Source organism: Zonotrichia leucophrys, chromosome 14 (assembly GCF_028769735.1).
Source record: "Zonotrichia leucophrys gambelii isolate GWCS_2022_RI chromosome 14, RI_Zleu_2.0, whole genome shotgun sequence".
NCBI lineage: Eukaryota > Metazoa > Chordata > Aves > Passeriformes > Passerellidae > Zonotrichia > Zonotrichia leucophrys.
The window spans coordinates 12,861,023-12,886,044 of NC_088184.1; the positions used below are offsets into that span (position 1 = coordinate 12,861,023).

The 25,022-nt window shown below is 44.0% G+C and overlaps 1 protein-coding gene across 1 annotated transcript in view; it reads left to right on the top strand.

Moving 5' to 3' along the window:
* Positions 1-2,577: 2,577 nt before the first annotated feature.
* The window catches only part of FOXK1 (forkhead box K1), a 55,299-nt gene continuing 32,854 nt past the window's right edge, over positions 2,578-25,022 (top strand). The window contains exon 1 of the mRNA XM_064725752.1: positions 2,578-2,960. Coding sequence (XP_064581822.1) covers positions 2,578-2,960 — 383 coding nt within the window. The remainder of the gene's footprint in view (positions 2,961-25,022) is intronic.

Below are 25,022 nucleotides of genomic sequence, written 5' to 3' on the forward strand. Positions count from 1 at the left end.
TCACGTGTCAGCCCTCGGGTTATCCCCTAACTGGAGCTGCAGAATTCCATAGCCCGTATCGAATGTGGGAGCAGTAACAGGACCCAGTCCTGCAGTGACATGTCTCTTGGCCCCACATCAGAGGGCCACACGAGGCTTGCCTGCACCTCCTGTGTTTGGAACCAGGGCTCTGCTCCTGCCCATGGGGGGTTGGCTCCTGCCCTGACCCAGCCTGCCCAAAATGTGTTTTCTCAGGCAGCCCTAGAAACAGTTACTGACAACATCTAGTAAGAGCCTCACCCTATTCCTAGTCCTTTCAGGGTCCTCCCGGTCAAATTTGGGATTTAGAAAAGCTTTAGACATGAACTAAAATCCCTGGCACTGGTTTCTCTTTTAATCTTTTTTTTTTTTTTTGGCAGGTCAGGCTGCTCTGATACAAGGTCTCACCCTGCTTGCTGCCACTCCACCTGCCTACCAGCTTGGGTCCATTTTTAAGCTCAGGTAACAGCGCACTTATCCAGGGGTGGATGGAGTACAAGCCTGAGCCAGCTCTTGTCAGGCAGCATGTGGCTCTGGCTCTACCTGATGGCCACATTTTGCTTTCTGGCCACAAGCATTTGCTGATGCTGAGCAGTCTGGGGCAGGAGAGGAGCTCAGATCTCAGCTCAGACCACCTCCCTCCTCCCCGTGCCACCCTCTGGATGCTTTTCCTCCCTCTCCTGCAGCCCTGTGCTGTGGCCAGCTTGGCTGAGTGTCTCTGCAGAGCTGACACTGGTGCAGAGGAAGTGGCATTGGTGTTTTGTGCTTTTCTCTCTTCCCCTCACTTGGTGCTGAGCTGCAAAGAGCACTCACTGAAGACGGTGTCTCGGGTGAGATGTCTAACGCAGGTCCCGGCTGCTCAGCAGTCATTAAACATCTCAGGGAAGATGTTCCAGGAAGAGGGATGTTAACCTTGTGGTCCTGGACCAATTCCAGCTCGTTTAATTACAGTTTTCATTGCTGAAATTTGCTCTGCACTTTTGACCAGTTATGGGATTTTTTTCCCCATCTCCTTGAAACTGTTGAGCAGCCTTGCTATGAGCTGACACATTCCCCACACAAGCTGAGCAATACAAACCTACAGCTGCTCCCTCTCCCAAATTCTCAAATTCATTGTATTTTCTGATTACTTAACTATTCAGGATTTTGCAAAGTATCACCAGCTCATCTATACAGAAACATTTTTTGTTTAATCTGGATATATGTATATATGGATATGTATGTACAGCACAGACTATACATGAGCCAAATATATGCTGTTGTGGCATAGGACATGACCTTTATTATTAATATAAACATAGATAGAAATGTAATACATAATCATACAGAAATATAAAAAGTAATTTGAAGAAATGCTGTAATGCAAGCTAAACAACCTACACAGTCCCTTATAATGAAAAACGGTATGAGTATAAAGCTATATAAAACCACTATATGATAATATACATTCATATATGGGTGTATATATTTTTATATATATATAAACTCTACAAAAGGGCATTAAGGTGTTTTAAACCTCACACTTTTGTGGATGTAGGATGAATCTCCCCCTTCAGCAAGCCTCAGCAAACAGTCCAGGGTTATTAAGGAAGTGTTCGAGGCCAGGTTGGATGGGTCTAGGAGCAACCTGGTCTAGTGGAAGGTGTCATTATCCATGGCAGGGGTGTGGAACCAGATGGGTTTTAGTGTCTCTTCCAAGCCAAAATTCTGATTCCATAGAGAGGCAGCAGAAGGCCACTGTACCCAGCTCATGTCAGAGACCAGACCCCAGCCAGAGGATGGATGTGCCCGTGCCCCACAGAATGCCTGGAGCAGGTTGGTTTGGGCTTGGGGCATCTCGCCAGCACAGGGAGTTGTTTATGGGCTGGTTTGGAGAGAGCATCTTTAGTAGGAACTGCAGTGACAGGACAAGGAGTAATGGGTACAAATTGAAAAATTGGAAATTTATGTGAAATATTGGGAAGAAATTCTTCCCTTTGTGGAGGTGAGGCTCTTGCACAGGGTACCCAGAGCAGCTGTGGCTGAAAGTGTTCAAGGCCAGGTTGGACAGGGCTTGGAGCAACCTGGCATAGTGGAAGGTGTCCCTGCCATGGCATGGACAGGAACTGGGTGATCGTTAAACTCCCTCCAACCCAAACCACTCTATGATTCCATGGAGAGGCAGCTGAAGCGAGCCCATGTCAGTGACCAGAACCCCTGCCCGCAGAAATCCCGCAGCGCACTGCCGTGCGGCGGGGCAGCCCCGCGGCTCGGGGGTGTCGGTGCGGCGGGGCCGGGGCCGGCCCGGAGCGGTTAAACCGCCGGGAGCACCGCCCCGGCGCCGCTCCCTCACACCTGCCCGAGCCGCGCTGCCCGCCCTGGCCCGCAGGCGGCGCCGCGCGCCCGCCGTTGCCGCCCCCGCCCCGCGCCCCGGACCGCGGCGGGGCGGCCGCGCCCGGCGGAGCTGCCGGGGGAGGCGGCGGCCGGCGCGGCTCCCGCCCCGCCCCGCGTCCCCGCCATCCCCGCCCCGCCGGCCCCGCCCCGGAGGCCGGCACGCTGGCTCGCTCGCTGCCGGGGAACATGGCCGAAGTCGGGGAGGACAGTAGCGGGGCGCGGGCTCTGCTGGCGCTGCGCTCGGCGCCCTGCAGCCCCGCCGCCGCGCCCCCTCCCGGGCCGCCGCCCCCGGCCGCGCCGCCCGCCGCCTGCACCGGGCCGGTGCTGGCGCGGCTGCAGGGCCGCGAGTTCGAGTTCCTCATGCGGCAGCCGGCCGTCACCATAGGCCGCAACTCCTCGCAGGGCTCGGTGGACGTCAACATGGGGCACTCCAGCTTCATCTCGCGGCGGCACCTGCAGCTCAGCTTCCAGGAGCCGCACTTCTACCTGCGCTGCCTCGGCAAGAACGGCGTCTTCGTGGACGGCGCCTTCCAGCGCCGCGGCGGCCCGGCCCTGCAGCTCCCGCCGCAGTGAGTGCCGGGGGCCGGGGGCGGCGGGGCCGGGCCGGCTCCGCAGGGCAGGAACGGCCCCGGCGGGCGGAGAGGGACCCTCTGTCCCGGGGAGGGGATGCGGGGCTGGGCAGAGCGGGGGCTCCTTCCAGGAGGGACGGGGAGGGGTCCCTCGACCCACGGAGCAGGCGGTGAGCTGCCCGTGTCCTGTGCAGGGGATGTGTGTCTGCCAGGAGAAGAGCCTGGGGTGATGGTGAAGAGCTACAGCTGATGGAGGAAACGGGTCAAGGGTCCCCCTGCCCACCAGGGGTCTCAGGGGATGGTGAGGGTCTGCCTCTGAACAAGGTGGAGGGCTTGAGATACCATTCCTCTGCTCACAGAGAGCCTTAGGGGGCAGTGAAGGTCCCAACCTGAAGTTGGTTACAGTGGGTGAAGAACACTCGTCTGGGCTTGAGGTGCTGTTGAGAGACATCTGCCTGATGAGGTTCTGAGCATCAACATGGGATGTCCTCACCTTCCCAGCCTTGCTGCCATCTGTGGCTGAGAAAGAGGATGGTGTTCATTGGGACTGGGGCTGCTCCCTCTGAGAGAGCCGTGTCTAGGGGAAAAGTGTGAAGAAGTGTAAGCCCTTCACTGGAGGATGTCCCCATGGTCATCATCCTCCATGCTTGCCTGCAGACACACTCATGTTCAACTGGTGACTCTTAAGGGTTTCAGAAAGAGAAGAAGGAAAGACTCTCAGTGGGCTAAAACTTGTTACACCCAAGGCTTGTCTTCCTTGGAAGAGATCTAGTGGAAAAAGTTGGAAACCACTTTGCCAGAATTGCTTACTTAAGGGTTGGCAAGTTAGGTGTTGTTCTTGGTGTCTCTCTGGAGCAGCAGAAGAAAGGGAGTCAGGCTGGGAGTGATGCTGCTCACCAGGACAGCAGGTGCCCAAGGGTGACTTTGCTTCCTTATGGAGGGGGAAAGGGGTGCAGAAGGGTTTGCTGTGCCACCAGGGTCTGTGCTGTGTTAATTCTCTTGCAGCAAGAAGAATGAGGTTGATGTTATTCTATTCTTCCTCTGCAAACATTGTTTATAGTTGCTGAGTGCTGTCCAGTGACTGCAGTGCTTCACCCCAGGGCAGCAGCGTGATAGGGGTGGGTGATGTAATTCCTGTGTGCATCTCCTCAGGTTGTTCCAGACTGACTGTGCCTAATGCCATCTCTGAGTGCACCGTAAAGGCAGGAGGCTGGGGGTTGTTGTTTGTATAAAACATCTGTTTTCATCTGTCACGTTTTGGCTTAGGTACTGTTTACCTCCAGCACCAGGGTCCTGGAGTTATCCCTCTCTCTCGCCAGCCTGTCGCTCAGGGGAGGTTTTTTAATTACTCATTTCCTCTGCAGGCTGCTTCATTTTGTACTTAGTAATTTACTTATAGCTCCCTAGCTGCTCACTCTCTGAGGCGTTTTGGTTTCTAACGTGTTTCATTTTCTAAAAGAGATGTCCTTTAGTGTCTGCTTAATTAATCTGGCTTTGTAAAACAAGACCACCCGAAGCCCTGGGCACTTCTGTTGTCGTTCCCTCTGGCTCTGGTATCTGTGCAAGCTCTCTGCTCCCTGTCATTCTGTTTCTTCACTTGGTTAATCATAAGCATTGTGACAGAAAACTATGTCAAACAGCAACCTCGTTGCTTATTTCTGTCCCCTTTGCTCCTGACTCCTGGAGTGGGAATGGCAGCTTGCCTTCTGCGTGGCTTTAAAGGGAGGAGTTTAATGTACACTTCTGAACTCCACACAATAAGGCATCCTCATAGCTTGGCTGCTGGTTGAGCTACATAAATAAACTTGGTGCTCCTCCCTTTCTGACTTCCAGAGTAGGAAAATGTTTTGCATCAATCTAAAGGAATTTGCCCCCTTGCTTCTATCAGGTAAACAACTCCTTACTGGCCAGTCAAGAGTTTTTAACTCAGACCAGGAAAAACAAAATCTTGTTGAAGCTTGGCACACAGAGTCTTGATTGAGGCTTGAAACTGTCCGCTCTTATCTCATTATCTCCACTCTTGAAAAATCGGGCAGTTCTCTCCCAGTCACCCTCTCCACACACACACACACACACACACACACAAAAATCTCTCCCCAGTAAACATAAAGTGCCATTTCTTTCCTGTAGAGAAGCCTGTGTGCTTGCTGCCAGCTAATGTTGTCAGAAGGAAGACAAAGTGAGGACAGGTTGTGAGTACACAGATTTTACACAATGTTTTCTACATGTTATGGTAACACTCCTGCTGTGTTTGATACAGCCACACCTTTTCCGTGTACCAGCAGAATGTAGTTTATGTTCAATTTCAGGATTTAGTGACCATTCCATCCAATGTTTTAGAGGGAAGTCCATGTGATGTGGGGAGCCCTTACTGGTAATATTCTAAAAACCAGTTGTTTGAGTGGTTATCATCCCTATTCCTCCCATACCTGTAAAGAATGGCAGAAATGTGCACAGTGCTGTTTTCTTTGGACCACTGCAGTCACTGCTGCTGTTACTTTACAAGCAGAGGAAATGCTTGTGCATCATGAGATCATGAATGGAAGCAGAGGGTTCCAGGAAAATGTGTCTTTCAGTTGTAGTTCATACTGTTCATCAAAAAATAGATGATGAGCTCATAAATTCTGTTTTCTGAGGTTCCTTCTCGCTTTACTATTTCTGTGTAGAACTTCTCTTTTCTAAGTTTTCTACGTTTAGAAGTAATTCCTGAAATGTGTGGAGGGTCTTGTCAGGAGGGCTTGGAAGGGAGGAAAGAGGGGAAAGAGGGGGAGTTTGAGGCCTCTCTTGAAGGCTGCACTTACCTCCTGTCTCAACAGCCCTACTCAAAATCAAGGGCTTTTGAAAAGCTTTCTATCACTTCCTCCATCAACGTGGTGTGTGTGGATTCTCTGCTGTAACCAGGATTTTACTGCTGGGCAGGAGTATCATATTCCACAGCTGTGTTGTTATGGGAGGTTGTATTTCACAGATGTGATGACATAACTATACAGTGTAATTAAACAGTAATAACCAACAAAGAGGACATTTCCTAGAGGTTAATGACAGTTAGGAGCAAAGTGGGTGAAAGTAGAGGGCCTATGGTACAGCTGAAGATCCTTAATCAGTTTAATTAATAAGTGCCACACTACAGCAGACATTACAAATATAAATCAAGATGAAATGATGGAAGTACTTTCATCAAAAATAAGTGCTTCAAATCAAATTAAGGATTTGTTAGAAACTCTTTTTTATAGCTTGTGATGTTTTTTTTAGCTGTGCTGGTGGGAGCTGGAAATCTGTAGATAAATATCTGGGTATTTTTCTATAATAAAGAGAGGAACTCAAAACTACCAGGAGAATATGCACTAGGTTGTAAAAACTCTTGATACCAACAAAAGTGTAAGATAAAACAGGAACCATTAAGTGCAGTATTTTTTCCTGTTGAAGACAGTAATTTCTTCAAATTTATGGTGTAATCAGGTGTTTACAGGATCACGTTAATGATGAATTATTAACTTGCTCTTTGTTTTCTTCAAAATTGACTCTGTTTTAAAAATAATTGGCAGTAATAAGTTAGACACTTCAGTAACTAAAATAAGCATTTGTTTAGTTATTTATTTATTTTGTCCCCCAGAACAGAAGGAGCTGTAGCAGTTGAAAGTTTAACTTGCTAACCTGAATTTTAAGTAGCTCTGAGTCAGGTCTTCAGATGCTCCTAAATACAAAAGTTCTATTGACTAAACCTGCAAGTGTTGCTTGAGCATGGCCTGATAATAGCACTTGAGCTTTTTGAACTGTGAGCTCAATAGATTGGAAAATGATGCTTGTCTGGGAATGTTTCATGGGATATTTGCTTACTGCTGCTGTGACCATTTAGAATTTTTGCAGTAGCATAATAAATGGAGCCTGAAGTTGCTGTTTTTCAGTGTAAATGAGTTCTTTCAGTATGAGGTTTCTAAGCATAAAAACAAGTTTTTAAACCTGTAGTTCTTTTAGCATTTTGGAAATAAATGGAGGAGCTTTTTTAGCTTGAGAATAAATTAAAGGGAAGTAAATATATGGATGTAGGAAATCAAATTAAAACACTGAGTTAAAATAAAAACGTTATGTATATATACCCCATAATAAATTGAAAACTTACCACGCATGTCAAGTTTTATTAAGAGCATGCTGCTTTATTTATAATAGGATTTTTCTAGGTGCTCAATAAACTTGACAAAAATAAATAGTCCAATACTCTGACCACACACCAAGGTGCTGATCCTGCAGAATTTTACACGTGCATTAATCTTTCCATATTGTGAGTACACGAGTTCCCTTTGTTGTTTGGGTAGTGGGGGTGTCTCAGCAACCAGAAAATGGAGAATTAGATCCAATTTCTAAGGGATGTGGCTGTACAGTGTGACAGCCAGAAACTCCAGGCACTAATTCAAGTTTTAAAAGATGCGATATTGTAGGGAAATGGAGATGTTTTGGTGAGCTCGCTGTGGTCGGAGCGGTGCCATCGCGGTGGGCACGAGCGAGGGGAGGGTTCCTCACAGCTGGGGGCAGCTGCACACCCTGTGTGCTCACCAAGGAAATGCTGTGACCACAGAGCCACCACTGCAGAACTAGTTGTTTCTGAAGTGCTGCATATGTATGTTGTCTCTGGTAACTCCTCAGGTAGTTTTGCTTTTTAAATATTGCATTACCTGCATTTGCAACAATTTTCTTGGTTTTGTTCTTTGTTTGAAATACGTTGTTTGCCGTGCTACAGCTTGTGGATGGTGGTTTTACTCTTGCTAGAAACTCTTTAAAGATTTGCTTTCTTAGTGCTTCATCTTGTATTTTTCATGCTCTTACTTAATTTCAAAGACTGTCTTTGAGAACAGGTTTTTTTGTTGCGCAGCAAGATGTGATAAAGGATTACCTGATTTTAATTATGGAATTCGTGTCAAGTAATAATTTTTGGCTAAGCAGCTCAATTTGTCATGAGTTATATTAAACGTTTAAGGGAAAGTTTCTCTCATGTGAAACTGCTGCTCAATTTGTTGATTCAAAAATAGCTGTGCTGTAAGTCAGGTTGTGAATATAAACTAAGGTTATGCAAAACTCAGTGTATGTCCTTATGGATTCTTTTAAACCAGGCTTGGTTCAGCCTAGCTGATGTGTTGATTATGAAAAGATTAATCTAATGAGAACATGCCACACTTGTCTTGTACAGTTTTGTGTGGAGTCTCGGCTATAAAGTCATAAATGTGGATTCAAGTTGTGCTGGTGTAACTTCTTTGTGCTAGCAAACTCTTAATCATGGCATGTATCCTTAGGTGACTGTGGGTTCCTTCCTGTGGGTACTGTTTTGTTTTCATATAAATCTAGAGGATGAATGAGTGTGAAAGTTCTTGCTTTTCTGAAAATGGGGAATAAAAATGATGAAATCTGTAGTAATTCATATCCTAGTTATTTTGGTGCCAGCTGTGTGAGCATACTCACGGTAGAGCATCTGTCCTGGTAACAAATCAAAATAATGCTGTTTGCTTTGTTTTTTACCCTCCCTCTCCAGAAAACGTGATGGGCAGCCTTGCACTGAATAACTGAGGGCATAAATGACAAGCAGATTAATGTGCCTGTTGTCTTTGTCAGCAAGCTCCCAGTCACTGCTCCACTGGCCATTTGGCATCAGAGCTGTTCTGCGGGACACCAAATTCTCTCTCTTGGTGTTGCAGTTGCCTGGAGGAGTAGATGTGGCAACAGGATGTTGGTAGAGAACAGGGAACTACTTGAATTTGCCACTTATGCCATGCAAATAAAGGCTTATTGCTGGCCCAGGTGTGGTAATGAGTGTCTGTTATTGAGAGGAGTTTGTGCAGGGATGTCAGAGAGCAGAGCCAGCGAGGGTTTGGGGCTGGGGTGACAAAGGGGACACAGGCTGGTGAGGTGCTGGTTAAACCACTCAGAGAGCTGACAGTTCCCTCCAGCTGGCTTTCCTATTCTGGGGGGATCTCTGCTAGCACTCAGCTCCATATCAGCTCCTCTGGCACGTGGTGATTTACTGAGTTCCTTCGAGCTCAGCGTCTGAGCAGGGTCTGGGTGTTCTGCCATCAGAGCCAAGGGGCTCCCTCACCAGAAAAGCTTCACCTCACTGCTGGTTGGATATGGATGAGACAGCTTTGCTTTCCAATCCAAGTGGAACTGTGGTTAAAAAAAGAAAAATCATGTGCTTTTGAGTTGGTGATGTTAATGAAAAGGGAGAAAATTTCTCATTTGCTTTTAGTACAGATTCTTTCCTTTCCTTCTCCTTAATAGCTGTCCAGAGCACAGAGGCTTCTCTCACACGTAGCCATGCCCAACACCAGCTTTGCTTCATTATCCTTGGTTCAGTCCCTGTACATCCAGGAGTTTCCTGAGGTTGAAAGTCTCATGACTGAGATATCCACTGTAAAGAAAGAATATCCACAGGGTATTGGGTGCTGAAGGTCTTTGTTCTCTTACAGTTGAATATACTTTGCAGCAAATGCCTAATAAGTCCCCTGAGCTTGTGCAGTGTTTTCTGACAGGTAAACTTAGGTTAAAATGTTGTTTTATGCATCTGAAATGGCTGATGGGCTCTGACTGCAAAACTGAAATCAGGGAAAATGTGGAGGTGTCATTTTTGCAGTGATTTTTTTTCTTTGACAAATTTGCAAGATGAAAAAGCTGAAGCATTTTTTTTCTGTCTTCTGAATGTGGGCTATGGAAAGGCATCTTGATGTACTTCCAGACGTGGTTAATCGACTAATTGTGAGTACAAATTATTGTCTGGTCTTAATGCATTCACTTCAGTCAATAATTCAGTATTAATCACTGAACTGTTTTTTCAAGTATTTATAAGTCTCCCTATTTCAGTTGACTGCAGACTCCTCATAAAAGCAGATTGATGAGATGCTTATAGAGCAGATGAATTTCTCCCTTAAGTAAATGTGAGTGAAAATTTCCATCCAATTGTATATTCTTTGTTTTCATAGTACAAATACAATTTTACTAATGTCTATTCACTCTTGTACACAAATGCTTTTTGCTAGTAATTCACATCTTTGGTTTCTTCAGAACAGCTCAGTAAATGCATGTGTGCATTCCTTCTGCATGGCACTTAATTTTTATGAAATACATATTTTATTGGACAGTAAAACATTTAAGTATCTTAATGGCCTAATTAATACTCTGTATCCACTTCTGTCATGTGTATTTTGCTCTTCGTTATCCTTCTGCTCCTTTTTTCATGTCCTCCTGCATTTTTTATCATAAAAATTTCAAGCAGTCTTGAGAGAGCAGTCTATTACAAGGCTGCTCTTTGAATATTCAGCAACTCTAAGATTTGATTGATAGTCCCTTCCCTCCCATCCTGTCTATTTTTAGTAACTTAAAAGCGAGTTTAATTTCTTGGGTTGTCCTTTGTTGTGCATGTGCAATTTACTTTGGTGGTTTTCCTCCCTTCTTTAAATGTACCAGATATGTAATTTTCATGTTCTTTGAGGACATCTTGACAGTTGGGGAGAAATAATGTACAAGTTAATTAGGAACTCTGCCTTAGCTGAAGGAGCAAAGATGGACATTCTTTGTCTGGTTCTGTTAATATATGCTGTGTGATTAGGATAGGAGGAGAAGTGGAAGGAAACTTTAAGCACATTGTTACCACTTATTATCCTGCCCCAGGAATCTTCCAGCGTAAGAGCCTGATTTCATGTGCAAGTACAATCCACTCCAGCTTTTAGGACAGAATGAGGAGACAAAAAGCCTTGCAGAGGTGGTGTAAGCACTGTGGAAAAGGACATCCCTCCCCCTCTCTCTGAAATACAACCTTGGAGCTGTACCCCTTTTTTCTGCTTCGTGCCACTTCAAGGAGAGCCTTGGGAAATCTTCCCACACAAACTGTTTTAATCTTCTATCTCCCTTTAGGCCACATACAGCAGCCACCAACAGTTTGTCTAAGCAGGACTGGACTCCCTGCAGAGCCAGTTTGTGCACTTGCTAAAGGAATTGTTCTTGAGCAACTTCAGGCCTTTCCTCTCTCGAGGGCACAAGAACTCTGGACTCTTACATGCTCGGAATCCTGATGGTGTGGGAGGAGGAAAGGACTAGAAACAGAAAGCAAATTTTGTCTCTACCTGATGGGTAGGCCAAAAATGATTTTGGTTTTCATGTTCAGTTTGAGGCGTAGCCCAAGCCAGTAAGGGTAGGCTCTTGGTGTGGGAGATGTTCCAACTGCTATTTATTTATTGATCTCATTCCTTTTTTTGATTGTCTCATGGCTGCTGTAACGTGGTGCTGGTGGCTGCCTGCCCACCGTGTGTAAAGGGTGTTGGCTCTCAACAAGCCTGGCAATTGGGTGGCTTTGCCTCCTTCTGCCTTGTCCATTCAGCTGGATAATTACTGTAGCTCTTCTTTTCCCATCTCTCCCTCAGACACCGTCTAATGAGACAAGATAATGAAACTGTTTTAGTCCTGGGAAGACCTGCAAAGGAAGTCAAAGGCTGGCACATGCTTTGCTGCTAATGCCTTTATGGAATATTAAGGCAAGCACTGAAGTTTCCTTCAGGCATAGGAATTCCTAGGAGAAAGTGGTTCAGTAAAAGAACTGCTATCATTTTTTTGTGTGTATGATGTGTAAACAAGGCATATGCTGACTGGCTGTTGAAAATAGGCACAATCCAGTAGTTTAGACTTGCACATCATCTGTTTACAATTGTGTAAAAATCGCTGCAAACGGCCACAGGATGAAGTTGGGAAACAAGTTTGTTTTGGTGGATATTGATTCTGAATGTGAGGTCTCTTGTCACAAAGTGGGTACATCCTCTTCTCCAAGAGACTGCAGTTTCTTCTCAATTTCTTCCTGCTTTGTTCTCTGTTGCAAGAATGAGAATTCCTGTTAAAATCCTATAGCAGAAAATGGCCAAGAATTCTGTTGCCCAAAAAGCTGATACTGCAAACTGTGAAGTTCATATAAATCTTCCACGTAAGGTACATCCACTGAAGTGTTTCCCTAATTCTGTATATTCTCCTGAAGCAAAGGGAGCATTAAGCTATGCCATTAATATGACAAGATAACTCTCCAAAATTTTTGTAGTTTAAAAATAATGAAACCACTGGGGTGACAACTTCCACATGTGCTGTGTTTTGCAAGAGTCATTGTCACTACAGTTGGTTAAACTCTTTTCAAGGACTAAACCCCTCAGCACAGTTTTATTGCCAGAATTTAAAATACCTTAGAAATCTTGTGATTGTTTTTATTATTTGCAATCTTAACCACGTCCTGCTAGGTGGTCTTTCACAAGCCAATTCAGTACATCATCATCATCTGAATCATAGTAAAATTATTCTCTTTCTTAGTAGGAGGGAAGGTTGTGCCTGGGATTCTCTTTTATCCTTCATTTTAAATGTCAGTATTTGGAAGGATGCAGGTGGATGTCACTTTGTAGACACTTGTGTAAGAGACTGTTGCCCCAAATGTTTATTTGGCTCTGAGTCTAGAAGTTGTCAGCTTTTCAAACATTTAAACTACCCTCAGAGCTGTTTTAAAACAGTAATCCTGGCTTCCTCTACTGGGTATTGAATGGATTGTGAAATGTCTTCAGAGGGAGGGGAACGGACTTATGTGAACATTTTGCAAAGTTTTAACTCCATATGGGTAGTTTTTTATAACATACATAAATAGTACATTAGCTTTTCCAAATCACTTTCTAAATGAACTGAACCAGCCTCAAAGGAAAATACATCACAGTCATGCTCTGCGTGTTCGAGCCCTCTCAGAGAGCCTGATTGAATTCAAAGGTTAGTACCATCCCACACACAGGCTTTTTCTGGCATATATATGTGGAAATTAGGAGGTTTTTCCTGAGCTTTACTGAGGTGATTTTGTTTTGCACAGCCTTTCCTAATGTGTTTATAGGTAGTTCCCTGGCTTTGGAAGGGTGAGTGTGCTAAATGACTTGTGTGAGACCTTTCAAGGTATTGGGCTGGCTACTTGATAGCAAACCCTGCTATGATGAATGGCCCATTAGAAGAAAGTTGATGGCATTGTAAATGAGATTTTACATGAGAACCAAACTGCTCTAGTGTATCCAGCAAAGATGCTGAAACAAGTGCCTCTCTCTGGAAAGGTTATTAGGAGATTTTATGAACTGCTATTTTAAAACAGTTAATTTCCCCTTATTCTCCAGGGTACAAAAATTCCCCAAGAGTCTGGATGCTTGTAGTAATAAGGAAGGGTCTTCTTGAGGCAATGGGAGTTAGGATGAAAATGGGGGTAGAATTGAAGTTGGCCAGACTTGTGTGGTGAAAGGGGCAGGATCTGCAGCCAGCTGAAAGTTCCATGGCAGTTAAGCAAAGATTTAAAATTCTTGGTATTGAGTGAGGTATGGAAATGAATAACCAGAGCTTCTTGTAGAGGCCAACTGTGGCCCTGTATTTAGTTCCATTCTGTCAGTACATATTTAATTCTAGGTGTACTGTTTAATTTCTTATTGAAAACAGAACTCTGTGTAGAAGCTGGTATAGGGAAGTTCCTCTGAACGTGGGTGCTGATGGGGCTTTTTGTTGGCACTGAGGTAGGTGTTAATTGTGGTTTATGATTGAGGGGGAAACATAGTTGAGTGTTTCTGCCAAGATGAGCAAAGAAGGAAAATAGTTAATATTGACCTTTTTCATTTTAACCAAGATCAGTGGGACCAGCAGAGGCTTGGAAGGACTCTCAGAAGGGCTCTTGAATTTCACAGAAGCAGGGAAGGAATGAGAGGTGGTGGCGGAGGCTGAGTCACTCTTGTGGTCTCTGCTGTGGTAGAATGGAAGCCAGACATAGGCTCTTATCTTAAGGTTTATCTTGGAGCAGGGAAAAATTGAGTGTGAATGGGGGCTAGGCAGCCTTTTCTGGTTCACTGCAGCAGACAATGGGTACATGTGTGTGTGTTGCAGAGCTGGTGCTGAGTGTTTCTGTGCCATCTCTGGGGAGCAGTGTCAGACTCACTGCCTGGTGCTGCCAGAGTAGTCAAAATCCAGGAGCCTTGGAGCAGCCAGGGGCTACGTGTTGTCAGTGGGACTGGGAGCTGTGGTTTGGCAGAGCTCCCTTAGGACTGGGAAAAGTGGGAAATGAGGAATCCTACACGTCAGACCTCTGAGCCCTTGCAAGGGCTGAGCAAAACGTGTTCCTGACCCAAGGCTGTGCAGTGTCTGCCATTTCAGCCCTACAGTGCAGAACTTGATGTCTGAGGAAGGATCAGTGCAGGATGAGGTGGCCAGAGCAGAACTCAGAATTAAATGTCATCCTGCATTGTTTCATAAGAGTTGCCTTTCATTGTGCACTTGGATTTACTTAGTGGGTCACTAGTTACCATGGGGGTGGATGGACTAACCTTGTTTATCACTGTGCTGTATTTTTCCAATACCATAAAACCTAGGCTGCTGTCAAGCACACACTTGAAGTATATTTATCTCCATGGAGTGCTTTTCTCTTTGAAACTTCTGTTCCACTCCACAGTCCTGCCAATTTGATGTGTACTTCAGCTTTGTTTAATGGCTGTTATCTGGTAGGGTTGGGATTTAGTTTTGTTTTGGCATTTTTCCCTTGAAACATCGCATTGGGATCTAAAATGAAGCTGCTTTAGAACTGAACACTCAGATATATTTGTTTTTGCCCATGTTGTTAGAGTGACAACCATATAAACAAGGCTCTGTGTCCTCTGAATGAGCCCCAAACTGCTGGGAATGAAGAGTCCTCCAGGGCTTTGTGGAGATGCTGCCTTAAGACACATCTCAGCTCTTAGTCAGAGTAGGAGTGAGAAGTGTGATGTTGATTCTTCCAGGATGGACACTGGCTGAACAGGACTGAAATCCCCACTTCCTTCCAGCCTATTTTAGAGTTCCATAGAGGCCAGTAATGACTAGAAGTTGTTCAGGAGTGTTTGAAGTGTAGAGCTACTTATTCTGTCACCCAGTCTAAACAGCTACCCAGCCCCATGATAAATGTGGTTAAAATCCCTGGAGAGAGATCCTGTAAATCCTAAATACACGTTTACCACATGAGCAAGGTGGGCTGCACTTGTAGAGAGAAACCATTGATCCTGCTGCCCCTGTGTTGATGTTTGTGGCTCTAGCATGTGTGGTAAGCAGGAGAGGAGTTAATTTTAGCTTGATTAGCAACACAGAAGGGAATCAAGATGACTGTTGTAAATCGCAGTGGGATGAGATCAATGAGGGTAGTTTATTTCCATGCATCTGAGTGGGTGTTCTAAGCAATTTAATTTTGCTTTTTTGTTTGTTTTTTTAAGAGAACCAAGAATGTTAATGCATTTAGTCCTTGAAATCCTTCCGTGGCTGCAGTCCTGGATACTTTAATGTTGTTGCATGGTCATTGCTTTAAATGAGCACCAGGTGCTTGTGTGCTGTTCCCCAGCAGCTCTTTGTTTCTCTGCTCTCTGTCACCTGGCTCAGCAGCAAGTGGTCAGCGATTCTCAGTACTGCACTCTCCATTTTTCTCCTACTCACCTTTGTTTATATTCTGGAGCATGTTCCCAACTGTTTATGATTAAACATTGCTCAAACAGCCAGGGTAAGATTTATTGACACAAAGGAGGCTGGGAGGAGGGAGTGGCTGGCTGGTCATCTGTGTCTACTTGCAGCTGATAGTGATGTTATTGACGTTGTCCACGTGTCTGTGCAATGGCCCCGGTGTGTCCCAGAGGCTGCTGGCCAAAATCCCTGCCAGGGGCCTGATCCCTGGCAGCACAGCCTTTTTCCCTTTGTGTGACACAGTAAAAGCTCGAGCAAGGCGGTTTGTGTAGGTGATGCACTCCTTTCTCTTCAGCTTGGCCTTCTGGAAACACCCCTTGGCTCTTGAGGACGGCATCTCTATTCTTCTCTTGGTGGGATCTCTATTTTCTCTTGCTGATCTCCACAGAGAGAAATCAGGATTTGAAACATGCTAAAGGGGTTGTGACCTACAGGAGTTCAAAGTAGTGATCCTTTTAAAAAAGACATCTTGAAAAACAATGCTATTATATGGAATGCAAGGAAGTTTGAAATGGAAGATTAAAAAGTGAATACTATTTAGGAAAATAAATTAAAATACAGAAATATTAAAGTCAAAAAGAGACTGAGTTCATTTAAAAAAGCCTTCTTTGGAACTAAAACAATTTGTTTCCTGGCCCCTCTTAGCTATGTACAAACCAGATAACTATTTAGCTTTTGGAGTGTCTATATATGTAGCATGTTAAGTTTTGGTTATTTATTTTCAAGTCACAGATACTGATAATTTTCAAGTTTTAAGAAAAAAAAAAACCAAAACATAATATTGACAATATACTAAAAAATTAACAGATTGATCAGCCTAACATGGAAAGGGATTTTTGCACTTCTAAGATTTGATGATACAAATGAGCTACACACACGTGTTGCACGTAATTTACGTTTTCTCTGAAGATAAATATTTCTTGGCTGGTACAGAAATGGTTAAGATAGGATCTAGACCTCCACAGGTTGGAATACCTGATTAGAGCAGCCGTGGTACACGGGCTGTTGTGTGTTATATAAAGTCTCTTAACTCTCCTTATTTTTATGTATACAACCACACACACAACAAAATAACATAATAGGCTTGCTGTGTGTTACAGATGGTATCAGGCATCTGCAGTGCTGATAGTGAAACTTTCTGGTGCAGGCAGCCAACTTGATTTAAATAAAAGCCTCGTCTGCTCTTTGTGCCAGCCCACTTCTTCGGTGGCAAACTTTCATATCAGGTTTTTGGTGTCAGGCCACTCGTTCTGACACATAAAACACCTCCCTGTTCCCAAGCTTCAAAATAAACAGCAGCTTTATGGTTAATTTTAGCCTTTAAGGACATCTTACTAAATGTTCTCTGCAGGTCTGTTAACACCCCTGGGAATGCAACTGCAGGGCTTTTCAGCACTGAAAAGCTGAAAGGCAGAATAAATGAGAGGGTGGAATTGTCTGGCAGAGTGTGGTGCTGGGTGAAGATGTGGTTTGCCATATGACACACAGAAAAAAATTCACTGTAACTTAACTGTGCTCAGAGACATGAAGTTGTTTATAGTAAGGACTAGACAGCAGAACAGAGCAGCTTCTGTAATGCTGTGCTGGAAATGGGGCCAGAATTCACCCTGGGGAGCCTTTAATAAAAATAATCAAACAAAACCCCTATCCAATATTGATCAAAAGGTAGATGTCATTGATGCAGATTAATTTATTTTGATCTGAAAGCTGATTTTTGTGGGTGTAGGCAAGACCTGAGGCTCCTACATTTAGCACCTTGGCAGACTTGAGGCAGCTCTTCCCTGGCTGTACTCCATGAAATCTGCCCTACGTGCTGCTGACCTGCAGCGTGCTGGTGTGCAAAGCAACAGGAGCTCTTGGGAAGGGAGCAGGAATTTGTGTTCTGATAGCCAGCCCTGTGCCCAGTGCTCCTGCTTTGGAATGAATGGCATATTTTGAAGCTGACTCCAATGTTTTGAAATGTGAAGCTGAGGGAGGTACAATTACAGCACCACCTCTTTGTTTCTCTCTGCCCAGTGGATGGGCACCCAGTAATAACCATGTTGTGTTGTCATCAGAATTTCAGAGGTGACTTTTGTGGTGGGCTTCAACACCCTTCACCTTAATGGTGTTGTTTTAAAAGCCTACTAATTATATTCTTTTGATTATACCATGGCTTGGTTTCTGACATCAACATGCTTATAATTTGTCTGGAAATAATTGTCAAGATTTTTCTGGATCAATTGTAATGTAAGTTTTAGTCATTGAGGCTTTTTATGTTTTAAAAAGATAAGTGAATCAATCCTCATCAGGTGTGGATTGAGTTTGTAAACAGCTGGTGATAGTGATGGTATTTTGAGAATACCCTTCAGCTTTTTTGCAGACAATAAGGTGAATGAACAGACACTTGGGACTGGCTTATAGTTGCTGCTGAAAAATTCATTTTTGAAAATGCACATTCCTGACCATTTGCACTTTGATGGCTCTCTGGAGAAGACTGGAGCAGCTTCTAGTTGGGGTTGTTTTGGCATTGGGCTGAGCAGGATTATTACAAGATGCATCCTGCCAAGCTGGGGATAGTGGAATCTGGAGAAAACCTGTCGATAATGGTAATTCTTCAGGCAGGGTGGCAACTTCAGAGGGAGCCTCCTGCTATTCCTGCTGGCTCTCCATTAGCAGATTGAAACACCCTTCTCAGCAGTTCTGGCAGTTTCTCCCCTGCTCTTCTGTGAGCTGCTATTTTGATACTCCATGAATTTATTCCCTGACCTTGTTGCAGTGTTTCATTACACTGAAGAAGTAGCACCTATAATATCTTACCTGGTTTGCTCTTTTTTTTCTCTTTTCTGTGCTGTTTTACTCAAAGGGGAGAATCTGAAAGTGAAGCTGTGCTTGATGTCTCAAATAATTTTCAAAGAGTGAAATCAGAACATTAATAAAGAGATGTAAGGAATGTAAAATAAAGACATATATACAAAAATACAGCTCTTGAATCTTCACTGCTAATTCTCCAGTGTGAAGCAGCCTCCAATGTTCTCACTTGAATGAAAAATTAACTCAATTTATCCATTAGCTCTCTGACAGCAATTGAAAGGATTGCTAAAAAAGATAAGAAAATGTGGGAAAGATGTGTAGAATAAAATGACTGTTGAATCTTCACAGCATGATATCTACAGAGCAAACCCTCCTGAAGGTTTTACTTTTAGCATCCATTTGTTGGAGCCTAAAACCAAAATGCTCATCTTCTTCTGTGTGCTTTAAAGAAGATAATATATGAACCAAACCAGCATTTTGTAGTTCTTTGGCTTGGGCTTCTGGGATCTCTTTTCCTTTTTAGCCTTTCTTACCAGCCTGGGGGTGTTTGTGCTCCTTCCCCCCAGCAGCTGCTTGGCTGAGTTTCACTCGCTGCCTTTTCCTGGGCTGGGCAGTGCAGTGCTGCTGTCAGGGGATGTCTGCAGGGACTGAGGGATCACAGATCTTTTCTCTGTACATCTGTGTGTGCCTGCTGCTGGCAGGGAGAAGAATCCCAGAGTCTGGCCAAACTTTGCTGTGAACTTTGCTGCCTTCAAAAGGAGTTTGCTAAAATACCTTCTTGAAAATCTGCCTCTGTGTGGAAGTGTTTCTCAATTTGTTTGAACCTTGATGAAATGGCGTAGAGGGAAGCCCTGTGCAACTGTGCTCAATAGAAACATCCATTATAGCTAATTTACTTGGTGCTTTTAAGAGATGTAGCTATTCATAAGTTGTGGTTTTGCCTGGTGCTGCTGGTAGTATTTAAGTAGATACACTTGCCTGCACACGCTCTTTGCCCATCTGAAATCTCGTCTGGCTGTGTTGGGTATCTGGTTTTAAGCTTGGTGATCTGCAGTGTTAGGCAAATCCCAGTGTAACCTGGGTGCCTTCTCATTAAGGGAAAAAACCCTTTATTGTGCATGCAATTCCAGCTAAACAGTAACAGGGAGCATAAAGAAAAGGTCTTGACTGTGATCAAGAAATGGCAATTTTGAATTTTCCTGAAGCATAATCCTTGTTCAGCCATCTTACTGCACTTGCTTTCTCAAGGTTATTCAGTGAATAAGCTCAGGAAGCACAAAGGCACTAAACAGCATTGATTTTGCAGCGTGCAGAGCCTGTGTATCCCATCTGAGACAAACACAAACCCACTCCTGCTCCTGCAGATGGGCCCTGCCAGTTGCCATGGGAGGATTGCCATGGGTACACGGCCACAGGAGGCTCCTGCTGGAATGCAGAAAACATTTTGGATCTTTGTTTTGTCCCCTTGTACACAGCTGAGTGACTTGGGATTTGAAATAATTAGGCTGATTTTTTTTTTAAATGGTGACTTCTCTGATTCAGGAAGTTTTGAAAATTTCCAGCCTGAGAGTATCAGCATGTGGCTGATGTGATTTGCCTGATAAAGACCAGAGCTTTTCTCAAAATGAATGAATTGCAGTTTGTTTTCTGAAAGGAGAATGCAGTCTTTGCATCATGTGATGCTTAAATCTGAGTCTGTGGTTACGTGCTCTGTCTTTTTTATAGTCCATGACAAACCTGCAACATTTTTGCTGGTACCTTCCTCTCTCCTTTCTCTGCTTGATATTTTTCCCCCTCCACCTTCTCTGTGCTGGTGGTGCCATCTGGAAGGCAAGCTAAGGGATCTGATCTGCCTGGCAACTTAGTCCCACCAAAAAGGAGATGTATAAATATTCCATCACCTGGTTTGCCTTGCTGTGCAGAGGTTTGGGTGGTACTGTTGGCACGAGGGTGAGACTGAGAGGAAATGGCAGAAGAGAAGAAATGGTGGTGGAGTGAAGGAAATGCCTCTGACAGCAGAGAATCAGGTTTAGATTGTGTTAAAATAAATCTACACGAGATTGAGTGACACAATTGATATCTCTTTGGGGAGATTATTTTTAAGGCAGACAAAACCAGTGAGCCATCCATGTGAGACACAGAATTTTACCCAGTTTCCCGTTATTCATCCCAGCAAGTCCAGGAAAGATTAGGATTTCCAGCTAACTCAGATGTATTTCAGGGGAAGGACAGAAAATCCTTCCAGTAATCTGGAATTTACAGGGTAGTCAATAAAAATTCCACCGAATTGGATATGAGGAGTTCCTGATGACTTCAGTGTGAGTTTGCCTTTACTAAAACTGCATTTACATTATTCCTAGTGCAGGAACAATACCTGAGGCAATGCCAGGGACCCCACAACACTGATGTTCAGCTACTTGTGCATCTGGTGGAACATGGCAAGAGAAATAATTGCTGGAACTTTTTCTCTACGAAATTCCCTACAGAAGAAAATTTAAATTCATGAAGTAGAAGTAAGACCACTGTCTTTGAATTGAACTAATTATTTCAAACATGAGCTCACTCTCATATGCACACAGGCAGTTCTGGTTCAGTCTTGGCTGACAGATGAACTCCTTTGTGTATCTGCAGTGTTAAACATGACAGCACATATTAAATACAGTGAGTGTGCTGCAAAGCATGCAAGGCAAGTGTTTTGTGAGCTCAGGGTAACTCTGAGGTTAGGAACCAGTCCTCCAGATCTAAACTCATGTGGTGACTTACAGATTAATTATGACCAAACATCACAATGGGTTGCTCTGTCATTGGAGCAGTGGGGGAGATCACTGTACTCCTTTATTTGCAGATGATCTCAGTGCTTTTTAAATTTAGTTTTCTGTCAGTTATGTTACAAAGAGTAACAGTGATTTTTCTAGCTTTTCCTCTCACTGAACAATAGTGGATAATACCAGAGGCATTTTTGCAGGCAGCTCTGCAGTTTATTTCCTTATCCTGCTGCTGTTTGGCCAAGTGCACGTCTTGCTTTTCTTCAGATTGAGTTGATTCATTACAGGAAGAACAAATGTGGGTTCTGGACTTCACCATTTACTTGCAGACCCTTTGCTTATCTCTTCATGTATACAAGTGATTTTTACCAGCCATGAGGTATTTCTCTGTGTATTTGATAAAGGACATTATGGGCAGATCTTCAGTATGATTTCTGTGCTTAAACTGCTCAGAGCAATAGAGCAGTTGAAAGGGAAATAGCAAATTCTGAAAACCCTTTACTTTTAGACGGCAGTAATCTCCAAAATGAACCAAGCACTCTCAAAACTCTGGCACTTACACTGTCTGTGTCCTGTAGCCAAAGAGTTGTGTAAGGAAAAGCATTATAGCGACTCTTAAATTACCATGGTGATAGGCACATGCTTGTGATGTGTATTTAGACTAAAAGGAATAAAATGCATCTGTCTTCTTTCCTCCAGAACTCCCTGTAGCCTCAGTGCAGTTTTTTGTTTGGTGCAGATAGCACTACCCAAGTGGATGATATAACTGGCTTCTTACTGGAATTGCTTACTGAGTGCTGTTTAGGGGAAAAATTGTAGGGTAGGGAGTGGAACAGGAAATGTTGGATGATTTTATTATTATTATTATTATTTTATTGCAAGGGAGGGGTGAATAGTACCTAATCTCCAGTGACAGCTCAGACAGCTTGCAGAGCTTGTTGTGTGGTTTTATGACAATTGTTCAAACTAATATTCATTTTAATTCACTTGTGATTGAAAGGTGGTTTTTGTGCTTGTGTTTTTGCCCACCTTGCTGCTTCAGACTGCTTAATTCAAGCAACATAATCATTTTGAGCAAAATACTTGTGTTGATTATTCCCCTTGGGATGTAAGGGTTTATTTTATTTTCGTGAAGGTAGAGAACATTGATTTGGTTATTTTACTTACTGAAATGGGAGACATCCTTCTCAATATTTTGCAGTTGAAGTGATTTGTTTTGTACTGGGTGATGCAGTGAGGCTTTGTGCTATAGAAAAGCTGAAGTTCTGAAAAGCATTGCTGTCCCTGGGCAGAGTGCAGCATCACAAAGCAACAAGTCTTGGTCAATAAATACTCCCAGCTCAGCTGTTGCAGAGGTCACAGCAATTCTCAGAGCCTTGTTTTTGAAGAAATTAGAATCTCAGGTAGTAATTCTTATCTCAGCCTGCTTATCTCTCTGTGGGCAGGCCTTCAGGGCTTAGATATATGTTTAGTTAAGTGAAGCAAACTGTTATCTTTTTCTAACCAAATTTAGTTTCATTTTTGATGCACAGGTGCTTAAACTTTCCCAGTGAGTCTTTTATGTTGTCCAAGGCACGTCCTTTCACACTGCTTCAAAGGGTTTTGTGAATAGGGAGTGGATTTAGGATTTTCATAGATGCAGGCTTGTGGTTCTTTGCTTAGCTGGTTACAGAAGAGAAAGAAAAATGGGTTACAGGAGGTAATTGGGCACTTTTCTGTAATGGCTGCTCTGTACAGCACCTGCACATTGATTGTAGCCTGAAATGTTATTATTTATGGTACACATTCACTGAAAGGGTGACAATTGTCCATCTTGCCCTCCACAGAATTATGTCAGGTATCTTGAAATAGCTGGTAAGGGTGATAGTCTGACCATGAGATGACTGACACCAAATTCTCAGTTGTTCTGAGAAACCCAACATGATTTTGCAATTTTGTGCATGGAAATAGTCCTGTAGTCTATGGGGTGAGCTATGTGTTATTGGCACAAAACTAATGATTTTCAGAGAAATTACAGGGAACAGAGAAAAAGCTGTTTCATGGAGGTTGTTTGGGATTTTTTTTTTACTTTTACAAGGGTTTTTGTGGGCACTCTTGGTCAAACTTTAGCCAGTAATGCCACAGTTCTGTATCATCATGACCGTGTGCTGTGATTAGAGCTCTGGCTGGCCACTTCTGCTGAATCCAAGGTATTTACTGATTGTAGAGATAACTGCCCCATCCTCAAGAGTTGGACTACTGTCCCCTCACATCACAGAATCACAGAATTGTTTAGATTGGAAAGAACCTTTAAGATCACTGAGTCCAGCCATTCTCCCAGCACTGCCAGTGGCACCACTGAACCATGTCCCCAGGTGCCACATCCATGGGTCTTTTAAATCCCTCCATGCCCCCAAGTGCCACATCCATGGGTCTTTTAAATCCCTCCATGCCCCCAAGTGCCACATCCATGGGTCTTTTAAATCTCTCCATGTCCCATGTCCAACCATGGTCTTTATCCTTCTGTCCAAGTGCCACATCCATGGGTCTTTTAAATCCCTCCATGCCCCCGAGTGCCACATCCATGGGTCTTTTAAATCTCTCCATGTCCCGTGCACATGGGTCTTAATCTCTGCCCAAGTGCCATCTGGGTCTTTTAAATCCCTCCATGTCCCCAGGTGCCACAATGTCTTTAAATCCCTCATGCCCAAGTGCACATCATGGGTCTTTTATCTCATTCCCAGTGCCCATCACCATTTCAGTCCGGGACAGTGGTTCTGCTCCTGCCTTGGGCAGCCTGTTCCTGGGCTTGACAACCCTTTAGGTGAAGAAATGGTTCCCAATGTTCAATATAAACCTCCCTTGGCACAACTTGAGGCCATTTCTTGTCCTGTTGTTTGTTATTTGTGAGCAGAGCCTGACTCCCCCGGCTGTCCCCTCCTGTCAGGAGTTGTGCAGAGCCAGAAGGTCCCTCCTGAGCCTCCTTTTCTCCAGGCTGAGCCCCTTCCCAGCTCCCTCAGCTGCTCCTCATGGGCTTGTGCTGCTGCAGACCCTTTCCCTTCTCTGGACACACTCCAGCCCCTCCATTCCTCCCTGAATTGAGGTCCAGAGCTGGACACAGCGTTTGAGGTGTGGACGGTCCCTGCCCTGGTCCTGCTGGTCGCACCAGTGCTGATGCAAAGTCAGGGTGATGGAGGGACAGCTTGAGATACTGAGTGTCAGCAGGGTGGTTACAGTATCTGCAGGTCGAAAAAGAAAAGGGCTCTTGCAGACAGTCATGCTTAAGCAGGTTTTCAATGAAACCTGGGGCCTGTGGTGCTGTCTGATTCAAATTGTAAAAAGTGATATTTTTAACAGAGCACCTCCTACAATGTTTCTCGCTCGACCTGCATCTCAGCACTGTACCACAGATGCTCCTGGTGCAGCTATACCCCCAACATTCAGGAATAACAGGATTTCATAAATTATGGAGAGATAAAGTAGACAAAGATGGTACCAACTTGCTGATTACAACACATGTGTTGTAGTTCCAGCTTACTTTTCTGGTTATTCCTTTTGCATGATGAACTGGAATGATGTTTATATATAACATAACATACTACATTATGTTTATATATATATATAACAGTATATATAAATACTATTCCAAGTTATATATATGCATGTTATATATATATTTTATATATATGTTTCACCTTGGCTTTCTCATGATTTGTCTTCTTTTGTCACAGTGCTTTTCCTCAGTGTGAGTGTAAAAGCATAAATCCAGCACAGTTTCCTGCCTCCTTTTAAAATCTTTAAATAGCCTTTTCTTGCTGTCATGCAGCAGATCTTAGCAGAAGTCATTTGGTGCTAACAGAGCTCAGGGTGCTTTAACAAAGAAGTCAGTGACTGTAATAGCTTCTATTGAACCTGGTACTATGTTTTGGCAAATGCATCTCCATTCCCTTTGCATCTGTGAGTAAAAGGTGCTTTGAGGAGGAGGAAAATGTCTGCTTTTAATAGAGCCAGGCAGGGGATGCAGTCA